At 45.7% G+C, this 24,359-nt stretch overlaps 2 protein-coding genes across 2 annotated transcripts; both read right to left on the bottom strand.

The window, feature by feature from the left end:
* Positions 1–474: 474 nt before the first annotated feature.
* CEL (carboxyl ester lipase) lies at positions 475–10,575 on the bottom strand. The gene is made up of 14 exons (XM_034067296.1): positions 10,307–10,575; positions 9,047–9,242; positions 8,301–8,406; positions 6,427–7,882; positions 5,764–5,914; positions 5,218–5,340; positions 4,761–4,958; positions 4,532–4,662; positions 4,008–4,115; positions 3,664–3,781; positions 2,569–2,755; positions 1,890–2,093; positions 1,206–1,403; positions 475–700 (listed from the first exon to the last, which is right to left on the bottom strand). The coding sequence occupies exons 4-14, from the start codon at positions 6,490–6,492 to the stop codon at positions 514–516; spliced, it is 1,671 nt and encodes a 556-aa protein (XP_033923187.1). The 5' UTR covers positions 6,493–7,882; positions 8,301–8,406; positions 9,047–9,242; positions 10,307–10,575; the 3' UTR covers positions 475–513.
* Positions 10,576–19,035: 8,460 nt separating this feature from the next.
* Positions 19,036–23,316, bottom strand: LOC117436829 (integrator complex subunit 7-like). Its single transcript, XM_034067979.1, has 6 exons — positions 23,198–23,316; positions 22,092–22,214; positions 21,537–21,654; positions 20,326–20,460; positions 19,733–19,830; positions 19,036–19,334 (listed from the first exon to the last, which is right to left on the bottom strand). The coding sequence occupies exons 3-6, from the start codon at positions 21,601–21,603 to the stop codon at positions 19,071–19,073; spliced, it is 564 nt and encodes a 187-aa protein (XP_033923870.1). The 5' UTR covers positions 21,604–21,654; positions 22,092–22,214; positions 23,198–23,316; the 3' UTR covers positions 19,036–19,070.
* Between the last annotated feature and the right edge of the window lie 1,043 nt (positions 23,317–24,359).

Raw genomic sequence — 24,359 nt, 5'->3', positions numbered from 1 at the left:
GCCTCTGCCCAGTCAGAACATCCTCCTTGGGCTCTGTTTGCCCCCTTTGAGCTTCTGAGCTGATTTGTGTGCACGTATGGTGATAGTTCACCAAGTGGTTTGCGTTCATATATATTACCAGTGTAATTATCTAAGAGCTGTTTGTAATTAGCATGGATGTTGATGGTGACGTGGGGATATTGAGAGGGCAGGACTGGATTAATCCTGTCCAGCCAGCGGTCACACAAGTGATGAGGTAAAGCAAACCCTGTCAAGCGCTTGCTTGGTTCAGAGGGAGCCGTGGCTCTTGTGTCAGCAGCTTCCCTGGCACATCGCAGTGTAACGGGGTCTGGGGAACACACATTGCCCAAAGGCTGGATGTCACTTGCCTTAACACTGGGGAGAAAATTCTGTCACAGCAAAGACATGGAGCAAACAGAATTGCTCAGTTACAAGCAAGTTTTTAATGAATGGGATCTCTCTTTAAAAAGTAGGGTTTTTTTTTTTTTTTTTAGCTCCTGAGTAGTTCCTCAGTCACAGTGATGTTGCAGCCAGCGGCAGATTCTGATAGACAGTGTTCCAGAAGTCCACATACTGGGATTTCAGATTCTGCTTCACGGAGTTTTGGTTCATCTTGTTGTTGATTTCCAGGTAGTAACTTCCCTCACTGGCATAGGGTGGCCAGGTAATAGGCACCTTTGAATTCCCTTTGCTAGGATCACTGGGGGAAAAGGAGACATAGAAATTTGTTTATATTAGGGCAGCTTGTGGATACAGGAAGTTCTGAGTTGCTTGGCAGGGACACTCTCTGCTCAAGTGAGGCTTTAAGTGAGTGCAAAGGACATGTTGGACCCTGGGACAAGCAATAGCAATTCTGCCTGCTAGGAGCAACCTGGCGACCTGAAGTCTCCTCCCTTGGTCCCCACTAGCATCATCCCTGGCAGCATGCAAGGGCTTAACTCCTGTCTGAACACCAGGACTTGGAAACAAACCTCATCATTAAGTCTGAAGTAGTATTCACAAATCTTGAAAATGCTTCTGCTGTCCCCAGGTGTTCTCTGGGTCAGGAGGACCCAGAACAAACTCCACCACTGCGAAACAGAGCCAGGCTCACATTGGAAGTACAGACAGAGGACAGCTAGCTTTTGGGAATTGCTCCTAAGAAGTTAATAGGCAAAGGGAGCAGGTTAAAGTGCTGCAGCAAATGTGGAACCAGAATCACTCACCCTGTCCTTGCAAAATTGGTCCAGTAAGCAATCATGGCCTTTGAGACAGTCCTGTGCTTGGGCAGGTAGCCCAGAGGTGTGGCAAAGGGTTTCCCAAACACATACTGCAGGTCATCAGCATGGTCTGCACCTACCCAGCGTGGGTAGATGGGCATTCGGGATGGCTGGGAGAACAAGTAGCTGTATGTCTTGGCACTCCTGGGGAAATAAATGGACTTGCTAAGCAGCTGCAAGTAGGGAGCAGAGAAAGGTGTACAGATTCATAACCATGTGCCAAATACCAGCAGAGTCAGAGATTTAGCCTTGGAAGATGCTCACATGCATATAAGAGGTGGTCACAGGAGAAAACATCCTTCTATCTGTTAAGTTTTAGCTTCCATTTCTGATTCTCACCCTAACCCTCATATCATCCAAATGCCAAGTCTCATGGCATTAGACATTGCTAGGATGAATTGTGAAGTTTTTAGGATGCAAAAACATGTTGTAATGGGAATTTTAAACAGATTTCTAGCATGACTGCTTTGCAGCATTAGAGAAATAGTGTTTATACAAGCTATGGGTGAGCGTGTACTCAGTACCAAAAAGCCTGCCTCCTACAAGTTCAGTCCTGTTAACCTATGTTGGGAACTCAGTGTTTTGGCTCCCAGGTGGGCTTTGGGCTCCTGCCAGGGCTGAGCTGCTCACCGGGCATTCTGCAGATGCAGATTCAGTGCCCACTGTGTGGGAATCAGGAAGATGTAGTCAGTAATCAGGTCCACCACTGTCTTCTTCATGACTTCCTGCTCTGGGTTTTTGCCCCATGCTTGCGTGTAGACACTGTAGGTCTCATTGGCTCCACGCTCACCCCTGTCCACAGTAAGTCCTTTGACCAAATTATAGATCTCGTCCCTGAAAAGACAAGTAGTATCAATTAATTGCAGACCAGCAGCTTCAAGTGGGGCAGGGCTCATGGAAACAGATCCCAGCCCTCACTGACAGTCAGATCCAACCCTGCAGTTAGTGATGGTTTGGTGGAATAAAAGCCAGTTATTTCATTCCAGGTCTTAGGTGGAGGGCATGTGCTTCAAGCTTTCTTGGCTGCACAGCCTGAGGCCAAATTGGCCACAGGTTCCTTTCATCCCCAAAGAGGAGTCTTATGGGGTGGGCACCTAGCATGTCTGGCATGTATCTGCTTTGGACAGAGAGCATCAGGGCTGCTAAGCCTATCACTGGTGCTGAGTTCAGGGGGACCTTAAAGGTATATGGAAAAGCTTCTCCACTAATTGGTCTTTGCTTTTGAAGGCTCTGAACTTGGCACCATATGCCCTAGGCACCTTAACCTGGAGTGGCATCCTGTTTTGAAAGCAGTGCATCCTTCACTTACACAGTGATTTTCACAAGTGGGCGATTGATAGCAGGTAAATCAATGCCAGCAAACATGTGTCCATCCATGTTATTAACTCCAGCAATATAGTCAATGTCAGCAGCATTTGCAAAGAGGTTCTCTGGCATGTCTGGGAGGAAGTCTCCATCGATGACAGGAGTGAGGGCAAGTGTGTGAACCACAGGAGCTGCAGCACAAGACAAAAAGAGAGCCCATTAGGAGCTGAGAAAAGACAGATGTGTGAGTCATGACTCCCATGACTCAAAGAACTGTAGAAGGAATAGGCTGAGGTGAATGACAGCTTGAGCAGTGACTTCAGCATGGGCAGGATGTCACCCAGGAGCAGGGTGACCACAGGATTACATTCAGTAGACTTCATGCCTGTAGGTGGGGGGGAGGGGCAAGAGATCTGCCAGCCAAATACCAGCAGGTAACATCAAAAATTCCTCTCTTCCACGCAGTCATTTTCCAAAAGACCCAGCCAAAGGTAGGGAAGGGCAGAATTTTTCCTCCTCATTTCACCTGGCTGTGCTCACTCATTGCCAGGACAGCTGATTCCAGCCGGTGTGGCTGCACTATGCTGTGTGGCCACTCTCTGACCCAAGCAAGCCTAAACACTGGAGCTATTTGCTAGGAGCATGAGGAGAGCAAGGGGAGGACAGTGTTCTTGGGAAAGAAATCTCCACAGGCACAAAACCAGAAGCATTCCCTACTTGGTGTAAGAGTCCTACACTCCACCCAGTGACTCAGAAATGCAGGGTTGTGGTCAATTAATTTTTTTGCTTGCAAGCTGCATTCTGGAATTGCTCTTGCTGCTTTCACAGAACAGAAAGCCCATATCGTTGCTCTGGAGCTATGACATGGCCCTTTAATAATGCCTCTGCCTCTGCTGCCATTGCATGATGAGTGTTTATGCAGCCCAATAGGCACCTGCCTGCAGAAGGTCACTGCAAGATCTGTCATTATTGTCCCTTTCTATAGGACACAAGCACTGGTTCAACACTTCTGGCAATCGCTCATGTCCCACCAAAAGCATAGAGAGACCCGGGTCTCTATGAGTGGAAGAGTCACCATAGCATGGGCTGGAGGACTTACAGGACAGGTTGATCAGCTGCATATGGTAGGCCAGCGTCAACGATTTGGGGTTGGAGATGCGCAGGCAGTTGGCTAAGGCAGTGGTGTTGTCTGTGGGGCATCCCACACTTTGTCCAAGCTGCAGAAGGGGAGAGAGAGAAACCTGCTAGGACTACCTTCTGAAGCCAGGTTTCATTTCCAGCTTACAGAGGCAGAGGAATGGTTGGTTTTAATCTCAAAACAGCATGTTTCCAAAGCTCAGTTTGGCATCATGGCTCCTGCCGAATCCCTGGCTAGTTATGCCATTCTCTGGAGAATCAGTTTTTTGTTTTTTTCCATTCCCACAGGCAAGACTTCCATGTTACCTTCTTAGCCCAGGTGAGTGGGTTCTTCTGAATGGCCCAGCTGCAGAGACCAACACCACTCTGGCTGATGGCTCTCCTGAACAGGCCCTTGTTCTTTGGGCTCAACATCTGTGGTGCAAAATAGAAACAAGACAGTTTTAGGTGCAAACCTCCCAGACCTGGCTGATCCCTTCACAGCTTGTGCACCAGGCACTGGGAAGCTCCAAGATCTCATCCTATTTAACGGTCTCAGCAGTTAAAAGGTGATACGGTAACAAGAAGAGCAGAGTAGGGCCTTATGGCAAATGCATGCTATTTTACTAGAAGTCCCAAAAGCAAGGACACATCTGTGCAGCAGTGGGATAGATTAAACTGAAGAGGGAGGAGAAAGACAGCAAAGAGGCCGAGCATTGCTCACCCCCAGCAGGAGAGGATGTTAATCAGGTGGTGTGTGTGTATGAAAGCAGCAGAATGCCAAGGGGATCATTTCTCTTGTCTGCAGAGAAAATAGGTGGCTCTGGAGGACTCTGATGAGGACAACACACCTGCAGGGAGACACTGACGCCACCAGCTGATTCCCCAAAGATGGTGATATTTTCTGGGTCACCCCCAAAGGCCTTGATATTCCTCTTCACCCAGGCAATAGCCATGTGCTGGTCTTTCAGCCCATAGTTCCCTGAGCAAGAGAGCACCCACCACTGAGTAAGGACAAAGCAAAGCTGATAAGCTGGGGACCCATGACAGAGTCCCCTGAAGAGGAAGCAGCAACCATACCTGGCAAGTTTGCATCTCCAGTGCTCAGGAAGCCCAAGGGTCCCACACGATAGTTGATGGTCACCACGATCACGTTGCCCCGCACAGCAATCTCCTCACCATCATAAAGGTAGTTATTGAGGAAGTTGGCTCCTTGGCTTCCTCCTAGAAGGAAGGCGCCGCCATAGATCCAGATCATCACTGGCATGTTGGTAGAGACTGGGAGATGAGGAAGAAAAGCAGTGTGAGCTGCAACATGTCTTTACAGAATGTGGCCAAAAAAGCCCACATTCTGTAAAGAGGCTGAAACTCCCAACAGGCTACAGCTGAGAGACATTGGTTGACATGGTTCCCCCTGAAAATCAGTGCTCCTGCAGATGCCCACTATGAGAAAGTAGCTGCTGAGAGATGCTCCAGAGCAATTTGTTCACAAAAGTCAACTAAGAATCTCCTCCCTGGGTCTCTGCCAAACACATACCCTGTCTCTTTCCCTGAGGGATCCAGATGTTCAGATAGAGACAGTCCTCACTCCCACGGACATCAGTTTGTGTAAGTGTCACCTGCATGCAGCGATTTTTGAATTCTTTTGTCTGCAGTGTTCCTGAGAAGAGAGGGAAGACAGCAGGTCCTAGTTAGAGGCATCAACTCCATCTTTTGGTTGCAAGCTTCCATCCATCCATGCTCTCCAGAGTCTAGGGCAGAGGCAGCAAAACCTCCCCAGCCACTGTGACCAGCCTGTGAAAATGACAAAGTGGGACCCTCTCCCATGTTAACTAGCTCTGAACAGCCAAGACATGGATGGGGAGATGGAGGTTCCATGCTTCAGTCTTGTCATGTGGTTACTTCAGTTGCTTGGGAACGCTTAGACACAGACTTTCGACCCAACATGAGACTAAGAGTTTTTCCTTATCAGTGCTTAGTAGATGGAAGCAAGCAACAGTATCTTTGGCTTGTCAAAACAGATTAAAGAGAGAGAAGCAAAAATAAAACCCCAAACCAAAGGCATTCAAAATCTGGATCTCACCATCCCAGCCAGGATGAGGTTTGGGGTCTTCCAGAGTCTTTGGTGGGGCAGCAAAGGGGATTCCTCTGAAGATGTCAACGTAGTCCCCAAAGAGTCCCAGTCTTTTATTCTCGCCTTCCACAAAACCTCCTTCGGTGAGCACCACACCCAGCTACATGTGGTACCACGGAGAAAAGAAAATTCACTGCACAGTTCTCCATGCCTCTGGCTTCCCATGTTGCCAGCACCTGCCCCTTGCCCTGGCCAGTCCCCCAGGCAGACCCACTCACAGCCTGCCTTCCCCAGCTGTCCCCTTGGAACCCTGGGGAAATGACAAGTAGCTGCCACTGGAGACGTGCCCATGCAGATGTCCTACAGGATGCACTTTGGAGCAGACAGGAACCAGCAATTCCCCTGCTCTCCCAAAGAGAACAGCAGAATCTGAGGACCTTCAGCCTGAAGATGTAAACCAGGCCAGATCTGACACAGAACTGTGCAGGAACTTTTGGAAAAATGCTGTTGAGAGCCTTGAAATTTTTAGGGCAGGACAATACCCTGCTTTGGCTGTCACAGTCTGCAAGCTCTCTTTCATGGGCTCCAGACCAGGTGTAGAAGGAGTTTACTCATTCAGGTAGGAACAGGCAAATTGTCTTGCAAAGCCATAAAAAGTGCTTTTGTACTTACAGTTGCAGCTTGTGCTACCACAAGGAAGGTGCACAAGGTGAAGCACAGGATCTCCCAGCGAGCCATGGTTAGGACACACCCAAGGAGCCAGTTCCCAAGTGGAGACTCATATATATCTAGCAGTGCCACTGTGTGCCAATGCCATGACCCAGTCTTGGCTCTAAATTAACCAGAGGAGCCTCTATGCACTTGTCCTTCAGTAGGCTGAGGCCAAACCATGGATGGGGTAAATTGGCGTCACAGTGTGAGAGCCCTGCAAATGTTGCTTTTGTGGGCTGGAAGCCAAACCTAAGGAAATAGTTCAGTCTAACAGAACTCCAGAGCACATCAAAAAAGCTGAAACTTTGAGAAGCCTCACACAAGCGCGAGACTCTCAAAACATTGAACGTGCAGTAGAGTGTATTATTGGCAACTAATGAGAAACCTTGTACTCGTAACACACAAGACTCCGAAAATGCCAGCAGATCCTTAATTTCTGTGATAGGGTGGTACCAATCCAGCTGTCAGTGGCAGACTAACAAGTGGCCAGCCTCTGTGGGCCTGAAGCTCTGCTCCAGTGCTTGCTTCCTTCTGTCTTTGCTAACTACTGGAGAAGTCAAAACAGGCTTGAGAAGCACACTGGCTCCTGAGGACAACATACACTACATATTGTACAAAGGAGTTATTCACTGCTGGAAAGTGTTATTTCCTGCTGGCTTTATTTCCAAGATCACCAGTGGGGTCTGATGCTCAAGTCATAGCCCAGGACTTTCATTCCCCTTAGACAAGCAGAAGGGCAGCACTTGCCTTGGGGACTCCAGTAAGACTACAGTGCTCCTTCCTCATGTACATTCCCTGTTTTCCATGTGGACACCAAGCCAGTTAAAGTGCAGTTCTTACACGTGGAAACATTTGAGTATGCAACTTCTCTCTTCTGGTATATTACCAGCGGGTTTGGATTCTAGGCTCTGTCTTAGGAGTTTGTTGAGCTTTACTTGAGGACTTATTAGCCAGCAGTTATGAAAATACAGGTAATGCTCCCTAACATCAGGAATGCATGACAGCCTTCACCAACCACCACAGTTAGTGCAGAGAGCTCATCGTCCTCTTAGTACAAGTTTTACTTTCCCACACCCTGGGCATGGTTGCTGAACCCTTGGCTCTCAGGGTCCAACAGCAGAGACAATGTTAGTCTAGCAGCAGCCAGACTGCTCACCGAGTTCACACATAGTCCAGAATTTCTGTCTCCATTTCGTTTTCACTCCCATCAGAAGGCTTGAAGTCCTCTTCCTCCTCTTCATCATCCTCATCCTCTGCAGACTCATATGCCAGCTGCTCTTCACCATCTTCACTGCTTGTTTAACCACAGAAAGCCATTCTTGCAGGCACAGCATATCAGGCTTCTTGACTGTGATGGGCAAATTGTAGTTATATGTACTGCGTTTTGCTTTCACAGGCATGTCATTAGAGGCATAACCTAGAGGAGAAAAGAGAAAGCCAATAATGAACAGAGGGTAAGCACACTGCAGAATATCCCTAGCTCAGTAACAGAAGTGGTAGGCTGGTGTGCGAAAGGTGGGGTAATCCTTGGGCTACCATGATTTTAGCAAGGTGGGGAGAGGAGAGCTATCACATCTATAAAACCGTTTAGATTGGGAGATGTGATGTGATGGCAATGACTGGATGCTAGCTCTGCCGTGGACTTACTAGATGACCTCAGAAAAGTAATTTCCCTCAACTTGCCCTTTGCAACATCAGACCAGGGGGAACACTGTGTCCCAATGTCTGGGACTTACTGTCCTGCATGAGATGCAGAGGACCACCAACACCCAGCTATTGCTCCCTTGATCTGGCTTTTAGCAGTCTCAGGCACAAGGGCAGATGTATGGACTTACCATGTAACAGGCCAAATGCAGTGTAAGAAGTTTAGGCTTGTCTGGGTAGGACACTGATACTGGCTTTCATTGCATTCCAAGACCAGACAGGACAGATTTCAAAGATCTAAAATAATAAAGGAATAACTGTGGAATAGAACACAGCAGTCTTGGTGGCATATAATGAGACTTCTTTTATCAGTCAGACTATGGATTTGGCCATTTTTATCCCCAGATAAACATACAATGTCCATCCAGCAGCCAGTCTACTCTTCAAAAGGGCTGGAAAGCTGTGCAGAAAGTACATTGCAAAATTCATTTTCAGAACATGGCCAAGTCTAAGGAATACTATTTGAGAGCCCTGGCCAGCATTTCAAACACGTGCCACTCACTCACATTCCTGATGTAACATTGTTATGCCTATCCATCATTTCAAGTGGAACTGCAGCTGTTCAGGACACCAAATATTCCCGTATCCATGACGGAATGTGCCAGTACAGCCCTCTTCATTTGATAGATTACAGAAAAAACAAACGTGTATTTGGCTTAGGGCACAAAGGACAACTGATACTGAACAGGAGTGGAATCCAAAAGCCTGTATTTGGGTCCCTAGCCTAATTACACAGGCCCATATCTCAATAACAAGGTTAAAGAAGCACAATAACAAAACCTTCAAAGAAGCAGCAGTAGTTACAACCACAAGAATGTTCAGTGAGGTCTGCATGCTGCAGTACAGCGCTCAGCCCAGGAGTAAGGCACGTACATACCTTTCTCAGCTCTTCCTCCACCTTTTTATCCACAGGATTTGTGCACACTTTCTTCCAGGTCTGTACAGCAGCATCCAGGGGTTTAGCGGGGACCTCTTTGTCATCGAAGTTCACAAAGATAGCGTTGTGTGGGCGACGGGCCCTGCTGAGGCCAATCAGGTTCTCACCAGACACCTGGGGATTGTTGTAGCCTTCCCTAAGAAACAGGGAAGGGATCAGGTCTGCTTTTTGCCTGTGGCACACACAGACCTGGGGCCTTCACAGGAAACATGCAAAAATGGAACCTTGTGCTCAAGATTTTGGAAGAGAAGGGACTCGGCTGAGTGAGCAATGGGTCAGTTTGTCTTTCACCCCACCTCCCCACCACATACTCCTACCATAAAGGAATCTTGTGACACCACTGAGGAAAGTTTAAATTAAAAAAAAAAAGAAAAACCTGCAAAACAACATGAAAACTACATACAGCTGCACAATGACAGAGGTCTCTGCACTACCTGGCAGAAAACTCTCGGGGAGTTACCCCACTGCTCTGTATGAAATGCACTGGCAGCACAAAAGGCTTCACACCTCTGCATTTGCTCCTCTGCAGCTACTGCAGCTTGGTAGGTACATAGACCAGGCAAAATGGAAACGCAGTTAAGAAAGATGTTTTTTTTTAAGTGCCAATGAAGGACCACTGTGAGAAACCAAAATATGTTTCTTGTGGGAGAGCTCACAGATTGTTCTTCTGGGAAAACCAACTGGTGACTAAGAGGGAACAAGCCCAGTGAGCACAGTCACAGGAACACATGGCACTGACTCCTGCATGCTCCCCCTCAGCTCCAGCCCGCGGGAAGCAGGCAGGAAGCTGGGCTCACTGCATGCTGTCCTTCCAGGAGCATGCTGGGGGAGGCCTTCTTCATCTTCACCAGATCACCAGTTCCCCTCACCTGGCAAGGCCTCAAGTGGACTTTTGCTGGGGTTTCTGCTGTCCAGGCAGTTTCTGAAGAGTGCCTGCTTCTGCTGTGCCAAATCAAGAGGGGTAAACCAGATTGAGGCATCAGCTTCAACAGGAGAAATACATGAATTATGTATTTAGTTCTGCTCTGATGCTTCGAGAGCAGAGATCCCATAGTAACAGTAAAGTCAGAATGGATTGGAGGCATCTTCAAGTGGCTATACCTCAAGTAGAAGTATATATCAAATCAGCAAGTCATTTCACTACCTGTCAGTTCCAGAACCAACACAGCTATATGCTACATTGTGAGAAAAGGCACTAACCGGTGTTGTATATCTGGCCGATAAAAATAGTCAATGGGAGTGTCTGTTAAGGGATAAGGGCTGCGGATGCTACAACTGTTTGCAGCGCTCTCCCCCCGGGGGTTGTGGCCGCATGAGGCGATTGGTTCGATGCCCTCACCCATCATGGCGGCCGCGTTGCCGTGGTAACGGCCGCACTGCGTACTGCGCCGACACCATTTTTCGTTCCTAGATGGCTTGAAAAATGGCTTGAAGCTGCTGACAAATGGGAAAAAATGGGTTAGAAAAATAAAAGTGGCTTAACCAGAGTGAGAAAAGGACCAAAAAAAGATGGAAATTTTAAAAAATGGCTTTAAAAGTGTTATAAATTGAGACCACAACGGATCATAATCCAATTAGAATTTTATTAATTATAGCAAGTAGAATATGAGCAAAGACAGCGCTGGACGGCAGGGGAGTCTGCGCTCCGCCTACTGCCGTGCTGAGCAGTTCAAAAAGCCCTCCCTTATACATCTTTTACTTCCGTGTTCATGACGTAGTTGAGGTACTCTGCGCATGCTTCAGCTGTTGCTAGGGGGTCGACCTCTGCCTCCCGGTGGTCGGTGAGGCCGAAGTAAGAAGTCTTCCTCCTTTGTTCCATAGTTGACCCTTCATTTATGTCCTTATGTGGAGTGGTTTGTCTTATTTCTGCCAGTTCCTGGAACATCTTGCAAGCCAGTTTCTGTAACACCTTGTGGTCATCTTATGTTTGCATAAACGGTTTCTGGTTTAATTGGTGTAAGCGATTGTGGTTTACCTTATCTTGCATAAACTGTGTCCGTTAACTGTGTGCATAAGCAATTTCATATCTTTTGTTGTCTAACCTTTATATTGGGCTTAACATATATATATACCTAACATATATCTTAATAAACAATACCTTATTCTTTAGTTTTTCACAATCCCCCCTTTTTCTTTTTATCCTATTATTGTTTATTAGATGCTGCTTTCATTCTCAGCACTGCAAATAAACCTTTTTCTACAATCCCAACATTTATCAGAACACTCACAGGGTAATACCTCACAATTACAATCAGTGTAGCCCCTACGTGACATAATATATTCACAACAATCTTCATCCTCATCAATAGATACACTCTTATAATTTGCCCCAGACCTCATAGTTAAAATAAGCAGTTTAGCTATGTCAAATCGTTCCCTAATAAAGTGTAAAATATAGCATAATATACAAGGCCCAAATATAAGTCCCAAAATCAACATGATAAGCAGTCCTGCTAAAGTGGACAACAAAGTGGTTAGCCAAGGTGAAACATTAAACCAGTTTTCATACCATGACCTGCCCGCCTCATGATATTTCTTACGTTGATCTAACCTTTTCCTGAGTTCAGACATGGTGTCCTGGACTACTCCAGTATGGTCAGCCAAAGAACAACATTCTTCATTGAGAGCTACACATAACCCTCCTTCTTTTAAGAACAATAGATCTAATCCTAAACAGCAATCACTAAGATTAAATTTTCCACAGACCACTCCTTCTTGAGCCAACAGGCAATCTAAAACCACACGATTCTGATATATTGCAGTTTTCATTTTAGTATTTTGCTTTGCAATTAATCCTAATGCATTTTCTGTTTTATTTACTACTATTTCTACCACAGCTTGTGACCTTATAATTCTATTCAACATCCATATAGGAGTTCTGTATCCCCAGGATGCATCTTTGGCCCAAGTTGCCAAATCATAATAGATTATTCATTCAGGTGGCCACTCATTGTCTTTCCATTTTGTAACTCTCTTTTATATTGTTTTCTCCTTAATAAGAAGAAAATAGGTCTGATCATTCCTAATATACATGAACCTGTCCAATTTTGGGGTAAAAATGCAAAAGTTATTTTACCACAGATTCAATAATATCCATTTGGAGTAGGCCAACTGTTTGGTATGTTAGTTCCATTAGTCCAGTTACTGAATTGGTGATTTATTTCTATGGGATTTCCCCATCTTCCCCAGTCTTTCTTTGCTCTCTTCCACATATAACCCCCTTCACAAAGTAAATTTCCTATTGGTTTTACACCATTTTCTAAATTTTTCCAACAACTTTTTCAGATTATATCCGTTTGCAAGATCCATTGTTGTCTCCTTTTGTTTCCTTTTCGATTTTTCCAGATTGTAGGGTCGCTTGTATTACTCTCCATTGCCTCCCAGGCCCATCTCTTTCCCTGGTTAGTTCCCCTACAAACATAGCAGTTAGTTACATTCAATGCTTTAGATATATTTTCAGCAAGATTTACAAGGAGATTTTTAGCAACTGTGAGAATTTCATATTGGACTCCAGTTTTTTTTTTTTTTTTTTTTTTTTTGATCTTAATACTAATAATCACAGCTGGGTCTTCCCCAGTTCCATATATTTTAAGTCCAATTTTAGTTACTTGCTTCTGTTTCCATTTTTTTTTTTTTTTTTTTTTTTTTTTTTTAAATCTATGAGAGTTAAATTTATTGGATTGCAGGCACGGGTTGTACAGTTATTGTTTGTTTGCATTCTTGCTATTGAAGCTTGTAAAGTCTTACATTGATAATCACATCCCTAGCCTGCAGTATCCCAGCATACACAAGACCATCCTTTTCTTCCACAGAGGTGTGATGACTGATACCTAGCTGTTTGATTAGGTACATAATCAGGATTTATATGACATTGGTATCCACCTGGGCAAATATATTTTGGTTGGCTACTGTAGTACTGCCTCCACTCTGAACTTCCACTATTAGTATCTAAATCATCATCTATAATATCACATGCATCAAAAATTATTGACAGTGAGGTACTCAAATTGGTTATAACTTCACTTGTTCCAATTAATTTCCCTTCTTCTGAATTTGTTCTCATTTCTACCCCAATACAAGGTTGGAAGTTCCTTTGGATCATAACACACAGTTTTGCTTGTTTTTCCTGACACAATTCATACTGGGTTTGATTATATATGCAACTGCCTATCTTTGTTCCTTTGCATTCATAAACAGTGTGATATACCAAGGTTTTAGAGGTTATTCTCCTTCATCTAGTTGTGGTAATACATTCAACTATAGTTGTTGTGAATGTTTTTAAAAGCCACCGCATCTTCCCATATGGTTCCTATCAGAACCGACACCAAAAGAGGTCCGGTCAGGATCATAGTGCTCAGCGGTCACAGCCCCAGGGGTTGCAGCCCTCGGCAGACCTTTTCAGCTGCAGCACCGACTCCCTCCGGTCTTGCCCTCTCTGGTAGGTTAAAGGTATATTCCCAGTCGGCTACTATGACAGTAGTATTTGACCCACAACAACTGTTCCAACGAGGTGGTAATTTCACACTGAATGCAAAAAGAACTGTAACAGATTTCTCAAAAATTGTTCATGGTCTCTCCTATGAGTAATAATATGCTTCAAACAATTGGGACACTTGGCTCTAATATACAAATTGCAGTGTTTGCATATAGGAGGACATGGACTAATACTGGCCCTTATCCTATGGTTTCTTAAAATAATTTCAACTATATCTTCATTTCCCATATCAGATTTACAGGAGTCAATATGAATTCTCTCAGTTACTTATCCAAGTCCTCTAGAGGGTCAGCTTGGCGTCTCTGGGTTCAGTCACAACTTTCCATTTTTTATGGGTCCTTTTACTCGAGACGCGTGTGTCCACCTTTTTTCAGCAGCTCTTATCGCCGTTTCTGTAGTTAAAAGAACAAGAAATGGTCCCTCCCAACGAGGGGATAAACTCTCTTCTTTTCAGCTTTTATGTAATTCTAGTTCTAATTCATTCACTGCAGCAGCCCCATGGCACTCCCCTCCAGGGCAGTCTCACTTCCAGGGTCCAGATTCCCCATAGCACACACACAGATCCGGTTCCACAGAAGAGCCTACTCCCCCACCTCTGTTCAACATTCCTTCTCCACCAGTTTTAAAGCAACCGCTTTCTTTTTATCCACTTTCCATGTTTCCTCCTTTACTCCCAGTCCACATTTATCCAACAACCCTTCAGTCCCATCTATCAACATGTCTGTTTCCATTTGTTTGCCTATCCCGGCACCCATCCCATGCTCAAACACAGGAGCTGCTCGAGCTTCCTCCTTTTAACATCTTAACTTCTTAACATCTTTCCCCAGTATCACAATCTGAACAACATCTCTTTAGCTTTCAGTTTTTCCTGTCCTTTTCCAAATCCAAAATTAAGGGATCAGGAAGAGGTATATTAATTTTGCACTCTGTCATATCTGCATACATTACTTCATTCCATTTTCCTTATCACCTCAAAAACAACATTAATTATAACAATGTATAATAATTCAAAGTTCCATTTTAGGTAATTTTTCCTGATCTTCTAAAGTGTATGAATGTCAGCATTGGTTATAATATTTTACCAACGTTTTCTTGTTTACAGAGGCCCCAGAAAACCCTCTCAGTTCTTTCCAATGTGCCAAAATGTAACCCAATGGGCTTTTCTTCAGAATTTCCTTGTCTTGACCGGCTCCCATTTCAGCCAATCTTTTACAGATCTCTATAGCTTCTCTTTCCCAGTACTCTGCAAATGCACTTATGAAAATGAGAGCACCTACACACAAGTTGTATGATATTTTTAAGGGGGTCAGTACAATAATATCTCTGGGTTCTGAAGATCGGCTCCCCTGTTGTTAGATCATAGTTTCGGTTACAGCAAAATTTCCTTTACAATCATGCCTCTTCAAATTTTCTTTGATACTTTTTTTTTTTTTTTTTTTTTTTTTTTTTACAAACCCTTTCCCAGTTTTTCTTTTTAACCTCCCAGAACTTTTGTGGCTTTTTCCACAAAATAATCATTTTATTTCTGTTCTCAGAGAATTACCGATTGGGTATCTATAATTTAATGGCTGTACACACACAAGAAGATGCACAGGACAAAAAAAAAGCAGCGAGAGGGGCAGGCGGACACTCCCCCTCCGCCCTTTTCTAAGCTGCTCACAGACAGGACACACACAGGGTTACACAGACAGGACAGCGGGAGGGGCAGCCAGGCCCCCGCTCACAGACAGGACACACAGGTGCAAAAAAATATAGACGCTTCGTCCGTCTCCGGCCGCTCTCCTCGCGGAGACACGGAACCGCGGATTGGGACTCCACACTCGCTTTGTAGCTATGCTACGTCTCAGTCACACAGAAACACAAAGTTACACATGGGATCCCTCACTCACACTATGGTTCCGCTTACTCTCCTCACGGTTCTCAGAATCTGAGATACAGCAGAAACCTGGTGGGTTCGCTTACCCTTCACCTGCCCCCCTAGCAGGTCCGTCCTGGCTCCCAAAACTTGGGATACAGCGAAAACCCGGGCTCACCCGATCCGCCTATACATATGTATTATCTATCCCCGCTTCGTATTATAATGAGCCAGAAGGTCCTTTGCACTTGCGCAGTGCCCCTTCTGATCATGGGCAGGGGTTTCAGGATGAAGTAAATGAGTCTCCCTCTTTTTAAACTTTACACCTTTTAATCTCCAGACATGGACTTAGGGTTAGTCGGCGCCCAGTCTGCTTCTCCTGCCGCTTATTAATAGGACCAAACACCTGTGTTTTTGTCATGGTCTTAAGGCTTGATCGCCCAGTCTGCCTCTCCCGGCTTATCAGCAGGACCTTTCATCTGCTTTTGTCAATAGAATTAGCATCTGCTTCTTCCCCTCCAGCAGTAATCAATGCCTTGGCAAGATGGCAATGGCAGGTATTTAGGACAGACAATACTTTTGTTTAAGCATAGGAATTCCTTTAACTTCCTTATACAATTTCTCTGTATTACCTCCCTGTACATTGGTTACCCGTGTATCAGTTTCCCCTTTTTCTATAAAGTGAGTAAATTCTTTTACTCTATTATTTATGACAGACCTATCCATGTTACCTGGAGAAGGCCTTGGTTAAGTATATCTCTGAACCATCCAGTAACTCCTTATCCAATCCACTTCCAACAATTTTAAGCTTTTGCATATTCTCCTGCAGTTTTCCCAGCTTAGTATGGATTGATTCAGAATGGTCAGATTACTTTCATGCAGCACATACCTTTGAAATCCTCAAAACCTTTTCTGCAAGACACCCACTGTATCTTGCAGGATTCAGACCATCAGATGTCTGCTGCCTAAAAACCAAAACTTTTTCTACGAGACACCCACTGTGTCTTGCAGGATCCTAACTACAAGATGCCCACTGCCTCCTGTGATTGTAAACCATAGGACGCCCGCTGCCTCTTGTGCATAAAACCTTTTTGTACAAGACACCCACTGTGTCTTGCGGACCCAAATATCGGGTCGAATTTTTTTTCTTTTGCCCATACTTTCATACAGTAATGGACCATTTTTTCCTTATTCTTTTTTCCTTCCTGGGACGGCTGAATGTCCCAGTACTTTATCATTAACCCCAGGGGACCGTCCGGTGGTGCATCCGGTGGGCTGCTCCCTGCTTTATTCTTAGGATCTCTCCTTGGATCCTTTTCTGGGTTATAATTACGACTCTTACTCTGACCCATTGTCTTACTCCGGGGACCTCTACCTGGGCCCCGTCTTCCCTCCCCATATCTTAGTACAATATTCTATCATTTTTTTGCTTATCTTTCCCTAGGGTTTCAGGGAAATCTCTCCAATTATCTAAGGGGTATTCATGTGAGTCGAAGGCTTGCTGCCCTTCGCCCCCCATCTTCTGGAATATCCACAAATATACACTCACTCGCTCCCCCTTGTTCCTGGCCCAGTCCCTCGCGGGAGATGGAAAACGCAGTACTTAAGGGTCCACACTCGCTTGGTTCAGTATATCGAACCTCTCATTCGTTATATTCCAGGAAACCCAATCCCGCCCGAACGGCAAACCTGCGAACAATTTCGCCGCGAACAATTCCGCTCTGCGAATTTCGCAATATACTTACGCGTCCTGAGTCTTCGTCCGGACTCCCGTGCACAGAATTTTTATGGGATTTTACCGGTTTTTCCTTTGCTCATTATTCTAGAATTTAGGTTCGCCGGTAAGGTTGAGGTAGGCTGTTGGTCGCGGGGCCGCGAAATGTCGCGGGGCGCCTCCCCGGAGGACCAAAGCTCACCATTCCTTATCCGAGTCACGGCACCAGAAATTGTTATAAATTGAGACCACAACGGATCATAATCCAATTAGAATTTTATTAATTATAGCAAGTAGAATATGAGCAAAGACAGCGCTGGACGGCAGGGGAGTCTGCGCTCCGCCTACTGCCGTGCTGAGCAGTTCAAAAAGCCCTCCCTTATACATCTTTTACTTCCGTGTTCATGACGTAGTTGAGGTACTCTGCGCATGCTTCAGCTGTTGCTAGGGGGTCGACCTCTGCCTCCCGGTGGTCGGTGAGGCCGAAGTAAGAAGTCTTCCTCCTTTGTTCCATAGTTGACCCTTCATTTATGTCCTTATGTGGAGTGGTTTGTCTTATTTCTGCCAGTTCCTGGAACATCTTGCAAGCCAGTTTCTGTAACACCTTGTGGTCATCTTATGTTTGCATAAACGGTTTCTGGTTTAATTGGTGTAAGCGATTGTGGTTTACCTTATCTTGCATAAACTGTGTCCGTTAACTGTGTGCATAAGCAATTTCATATCTTTTGTTGTCTAACCTTTATATTGGGCTTAACATATATATATACCTAACATATATCTTAATAAACAATACCTTATTCTTTAGTTTTTCACAAAAGGGTTAGAAGTGACCAAACACGGGTTAGAAATGGCAGAAAGGATTTAGAAATAGCAAATAAAACAGTTTAGAAGAGGGCATAAACGAGTTAGAAACAGCCATGTTACGGCTTCTTCTTGGAATCAGGGGCTAAGTAGACACCTCTGTCCCTGCAAGTGCTGCCCGGGGCTGCCAGGAAAGCCGATCTGTGGAATAGGCTGTGTGTGTTCTGGTCTGTGAGCCCCCCATCAGCTACAGTACAGGTGAAGTCTTGTCACTGGAAAATGTTGAGCAGATAATACCCTTTAGTGAGCTAGAAAGCGGCACTAACGCTGCCTACCTGGCAGGTTAGGAAAGGCAGATACATTTGGGGTTATGCACACCAAAGCTCTATGTCCTGCTGTGGTTCGAGTGTCATTGCTCTTAGAGGTAAATGGAAAAGCAGCCTCAGGCCTCCTGCTGGGCTCAGGGATCCATCAGCTGCACCAGAGCAGCTTTGCCTGCAGGATGTGATACTTGCTATGCTGGTAAGTGACCAGTTCAAATAGGTTGAAATCAAGGTGCATTTGCCCAGAGCTGGGTGTTACTCGCATTGGTACTGGTACTTGTGGCAGCAAACATTTACCGTGACCTTGAACAGAGCTCAGTATTGCAAATAATAAGCCAGTTTCCCCTCCCTGGCTGCATTAAAACAGGCTCCTCCAGATGAATTTAACCTCACGTCAGTGAAGCACTTTAGCTCAAGGTGCCAAAGACGAGCTTCGGCATGGGCACAATGCCACCAGACACACCAAAGAACGTGAGGATGGGAAGCCCTTCCCTGAGAAAGAAGGGTAACTGTGGCCTTGGGCTTCTAAAGAGACCCTCAGCAGCTGTAGGGAAACGCCTGCATTCCCTGGGGTTCTAATCATAGGAGCACAGAATGGTTTTGGTTGGAAGGAACCTTTAAAGGTTCCGGCCCTGCAAGGGTTCACACAGCGTGGAGACGAGGCCTCAGTGCCATGGGGCAGTGGTGGCCTTGGCAGGGCTGGGGAATGGCTGGACTGGATGAGCTTGAAGGGCTTTTCCAACCTGGTTGATTCTATGACTCTATGAATCTAAGACCTATTTACCAGAAGGAAGTCTTACCAAGAGTTCCTGTTTTTTATCTGTGGCAGATAGTCCAATTAATTTATAGAGGTCCATAAGGTCTCCTAGCATCCCATCTGCTAGGACAGGCAGCTGCATGGCAATAGCTGCTAAACAATGGCACATGAGAATCCTGGCAGCATCCTGGGCGCTGTGTAGCTGGGTCAGCAGGGATTCAACTACTGACTGGCTCAGGTGAGGACGGCACTTGACCAGCTTCACCATGCAAGTTAACGTGATCTGCAACTCACACAACCAACAGGTACAATAAACATAACGTCTACTTAAAGTTAAAGTTTAACTTTAAAGTTAAGTTACACTTATCTGCAAGTATGGTTGCAGAAATAAAGAAGACAAATACAAGAAATTCTAATCTTTCTCACACCACCAGGCTTTATAGAAAAATAACTGGGTAAAATTAACAGAAGCAGCTTATGAAGTGGGTAAATTAAAATAATAGAGAAGTGGTGTAATCCTGTACATTGCATTCCCACCTCCAAAGAGCAAGCTGTGTCCTTTGTCCTCCAGAGACACCTCCATGCCACGTTCAACTTCATGTTTTATTATAGCTGTTCCTCTGAGAGGAGTATTACTGTAAAACTTAAAGCTGTCCTAAGGGAAGACAATAGTAATGTCACCTTTAAGGTTGCTTGAGCTCCTGGACTGTCATCTTGACTACAAAGAACAAGTAGAGCTTCTAAGCCAAAACCTGCATCTTGCTCCAAAGGCAGAAGATCTAAGAAAAGGAAAAAAGAGTAAGTTAGTTCTCAGTTACATTTTCTGACCACAGGTGCTATAACGTTTGGACTGGTGTTGCATTCATGACCAGTATCTTCCCAATACCTCTGCCTCACTTTATTTTGATTAGAAGCAATTCTGCTGTTCCATGTCTCAGGTAACTTATCCTGCAGTCACACCAACTGTGGCATTTGTAGAGCATTAAGTCTCTGGACCAAGGCTTCTAAATGCCCTGTTATTCTTTTGCAACAGGCTTTGTGCAAAGAGTTTTCAAAGGCTGACAAACAATTCTAAATCAAAGATGGAATCTTTCTAACCATTCATAAAATCATACAGAGTGTTCTCTGCTAGATTATAGGCCCCATTCTCCCAAACCAGCATGAAGAATCAGGCAGATTTACAGACAGGTTCTCAGACATGACCAGTTAGCACATGTTAAGTGCATAAGCCTAACTGCAAACAGACACATTTCACTGTCCTTGCTCTCATTTACCTTTTTCCTGACAAGAGGCTGATATATTAGTCAGAATTCTCACACCATGAGCTGCAATGCCACGGTTATTATGGTAACAGCACTCCTGTGCCAGTTTTACTAAATCAAATGACCTTGTAGTTGTAGTTGCTGTTCCTAAGCAAAGACAAGGCAAGCAGGACATAAGTCAGCACAGTCTGCAAGTACACCACAGATCTCTTCAAGCACATTTCTACAGAAAGTCTATATTGATTTAGGATTATTTCTTATGTTTAAAGGACAGGATGAAAACATCTCTTTCTGCACACACACAGAGGCTCTCCCTCCATTCCTGAAGACTATACAAGTTAGAGGTAAGAAAGAATATTTGGGTCTAAAGGCTGATGTTTCAGGGACTCGGAGAAGTATTACCTTAAGAATTATTATATCTCATTAAAAAAGCTGGTAAACATATTAAGACATGCCAGAATGACTGAAGAGGATGTACTATTTTTCTCTGCTTCTGCAGCCCATGTAGTTGGGCTTGTAATAACTCATTAGGGCAGTCTGGCTTTTAAGAAGAAAAAGAAAACCATGTGATCAACATTTTAAGAACAAGATAGCCTGAATCACTTTTAAATGTCTACTCTCTTTCTTCAAAATACAGTCACAAGGCAGAAAGGTTCACCTGGTACTGAAGCAGGTCATTCCCACAAATGTGGCAAAGCTTCACTGAGCCAGGATAATATGCCAGCCCACACTCACACCATTAAGTCTTCATGCTACTCAAAAACTATGCAAATCCATGGTTTCAAAGCAGAATGCCGGACAGCCACTTGGGAGGCATTACATTTCTTCATTCAATGAAGAAAAGTTGAAGAATCATAGAATCAACCAGGTTGGAAAAGACCTTTAAGATAACCAAGTCCAACCATTACCCCAGGATCGCCAAGACCACCACTAAACCATACCACTGAGGGCATATAAGACCCAAAGGTAAGAAAATCTTTCATAAGGCACATTAATCACAAAATCAAGAAGAAAATCTTAGACCATGACTATTTGTGGGTATGCAAGTATCCCATTTTAAGTTTACATATGATGAACACATTCTGTCTCTCCCTTAGTATGCTGAAGTTCAAAACCATTTTAAGAACACACTACAAAATGTTCAGATGAAACTGATTATCAGTAGACAGACAGGTCAAAGCATCCAAAATGCCAAAGATAATAAGCTGATCTTGTTTTCTTACCTGGAGCAGTGCTGAAGTACTGTTTAATGGCAATGGTCCCCGATAACACGGAAAGAACAGACAGCATGCCCAGCTTCAAGCTGTCGTAAGGAGTGTGAAGAGCAGATTCACAGAGTGCCTAAAGAGTAGCAGGAGAAAAGATCCAGAGGGAAGGAAGTCCCATGAGCCATCTGTATTCAAAAGTTTGGTTGCACTTGGCTATGAAAAGTTTTGAGAGTCAAAATAGACTCTACTGAAATTAAAATCAGGAGTCATGTCCTGAAGCATCTGTTTCAATAGCAGACCTAGGACATACATAGCTTGCAGAAAAAGGACAGCGGGTTTCAGATGCTAGGAAACACCAATTCTAAGTCATTTCTTACTTAAAAATCAGTTGCAAAAAAGTTATCAGTTCTCACTGATCAAATATTGGTAAAGATGATAAGACAGTTCTCCAGTCTTAGAGACATGCATGATTACAAAGTTTGTTTACCTCCAAAATTGTTCTTCTGGAAAGAATCCTGCAACTAATTGCAAATTTCCCTAACAAATTATAGCCTAAAAGAATGCATCAACCTGAATGTTTTCTCTGCTCCACGTATGTGGTGTCTTGTTGGCCAGCAACTTTAAATCTTGGATTGCAAGTCTCTTCACAGCTTTCCTGGGGTCATTCTTCAAGTACTGCAACAAAAGCTGGATCTGCAACAAAGTAAATTCACTGTTTGAGAGAGATGCTACTAGAGGGAAGGTCTTTTTAAAGGTACGTGTGATGGAATTTTGAGCATACACAGCCAAAACTAACTCACCATATCTGCCCGATGGCTCACCACATGGAAAAGCCACTGCTTAGGCTGCAATGCCACAGCAAGCTAAGACAGTCTGACAGCTGATTTCTACCATGCTGCTCTGCTTGTTCAAACATCCTTCTCTATCTTCTCTCACCCTGCACACCTGAGAAGCCTCGAAAGCTGTTTTGACACTCTCAGAGCTACCATAAAGTATCTCCAAGAAGTTCAGTAAAACCCTTATACTGTTGTGATTATACTACTAGCAACTACTGAAGCTTATCTGGGTGGCTGCATGATCTGCAGTTAACAGACATCAACACAGACACCTTCTATGTGGTTGCCAAACCCTAACCCTAACCCAAACACCCCAAACCCCTACCCACCCCCTCTGAAGCCTTGATCTCTTATTAAATGACACTTAACTACATGTCCCTTGTGGTGTTCTTTTCCTGAAACTTCACAGAGATGGAAAGATGGAATAGCCAGCACATGAAAAAGCACGAAGATGCTGGCCATGCTTTTGCTTTCCATCCCCACATTGGCTTATCACTTTTAAGCAGCAGTGGCTGTTCTGTTACAGAAATACAGCCTAAATCACCAATCTTACCTCATAGAGGTAATAAATCGCCACTCTTTACTCATTAAAAAAAACCCGAAAGCCTAGGGAGTGTTCTAATGTTGTTTCAGTTGGCTTAGATTCCATACTATTGAAAGCATCCTCTGAAATATAGAAATCAGCCACATCAAAAAAGAAGTTTCAGACAGATCAATGTTACTAGTTTAACAGTAACAGACATCAGCCTTTCATAGCTGTGCAAGATGGAAAGAAAGCAATGACTTTCGCGACTACAAGGACTAGCTAGTCTCAAACGTCACTGTGCTCAGACTCGCTACCTGCGGCACCGAAAAAGGGAGCGTGTGCTGCCACCGTGCGTCCGAACGGCGGTACTGCAGGTGGTGGAGGTGGGGGGGGCGGAGCGGCTCCGGAAGCCGCTCGCTGCTGCCGTCATGTGTCGGTGCAGACGGGAGGGGGGGGCCGCTCTGTCGAAAATTCAGCATTGAAATGGGGGGCGACGGGGGAGAAAGCGGCTGGGGGCCGCTGTCCGGTACTACCGTGTGTCCTTCGGGCGGCAATCAGCGGCAAACCGGGTCGGGAAAGCGGAGGTGCGGCGCCGAGAGAGGACTGGTGCTGCCATCATGTGGCCAAAGTTCGGTACTGCACACGGTGAAGAAAGGCGGCTGCGCGGGTGGCGCCTCAGCCAATCAGAGGAGTGGGGGGGCGATGACCGAAAGGGGCGTGGCTACGAGCGGGTGACGTACGCCGCAGCCAATCAGAAGAGTGGGGGGGCGCTCTCGGAGAGGGGCGTGGCTACGAGCGGGTCACGTGAACAGCAGCAAATCAGAAGAGTGGGGGGTGCCGCCGGCGCCGGGCGGGACTAAGCGTGATTGACAACCGCCGTAGCCAATCAGAGGAGTGGGGGGGGGGGGGCGCTGCAGGCGCCGGGCGGGACTAAGCGTGATTGACAACGGCCGCAGCCAATCAGAGGAGTGGGGGGGTGCCGCCGGGGCCGGGCGGGACTAGGCGTGACTGACAAGCGCCGCAGCCAATCAGAGGATCGGGGGGGCGCCGCCGGAGCCAGGCGGGACTAGGAGTGATTGACAAGCGCCGCAGCCAATCGGAGGAGCGGGGGGGCAGTGTACAAGCAGAACGGAAGCGGGGCGGGACTAAGAGTGACTGACAGGCGTCTCAGCCAGTCGGGGTGCGGGTTGTGCCGCCGAACCGGGCCCGGACCGTACCGTACCGAGCCGAGGCGAATCATGGGGGTAACGGGACTCGGCGGAGGCAAACCGTGGGGGCAATGGCAGCTGTCGGCTCCCCTGGGACCCCATGGAAGCCACTCCGGTCACTCCGGGCGGCTACGTCCCCCTCAGGCGGCTTCGGCTCCGCTCGGTTCCCTTCGGGCGGCTCCGTCCCCCTCAGGCGGCTTCGGCTCCGCTCGGTTATCTTCGGGCGGTTCCGCCGCTTCGGGAGGGTTCGGCTTCGCCTCAGCCAATC

The sequence above is a fragment of the Melopsittacus undulatus genome, chromosome 11 (genome assembly GCF_012275295.1).
Source record: "Melopsittacus undulatus isolate bMelUnd1 chromosome 11, bMelUnd1.mat.Z, whole genome shotgun sequence".
Lineage (NCBI taxonomy): Eukaryota > Metazoa > Chordata > Aves > Psittaciformes > Psittaculidae > Melopsittacus > Melopsittacus undulatus.
This window is presented reverse-complemented; position numbering and strand designations above follow the sequence as displayed.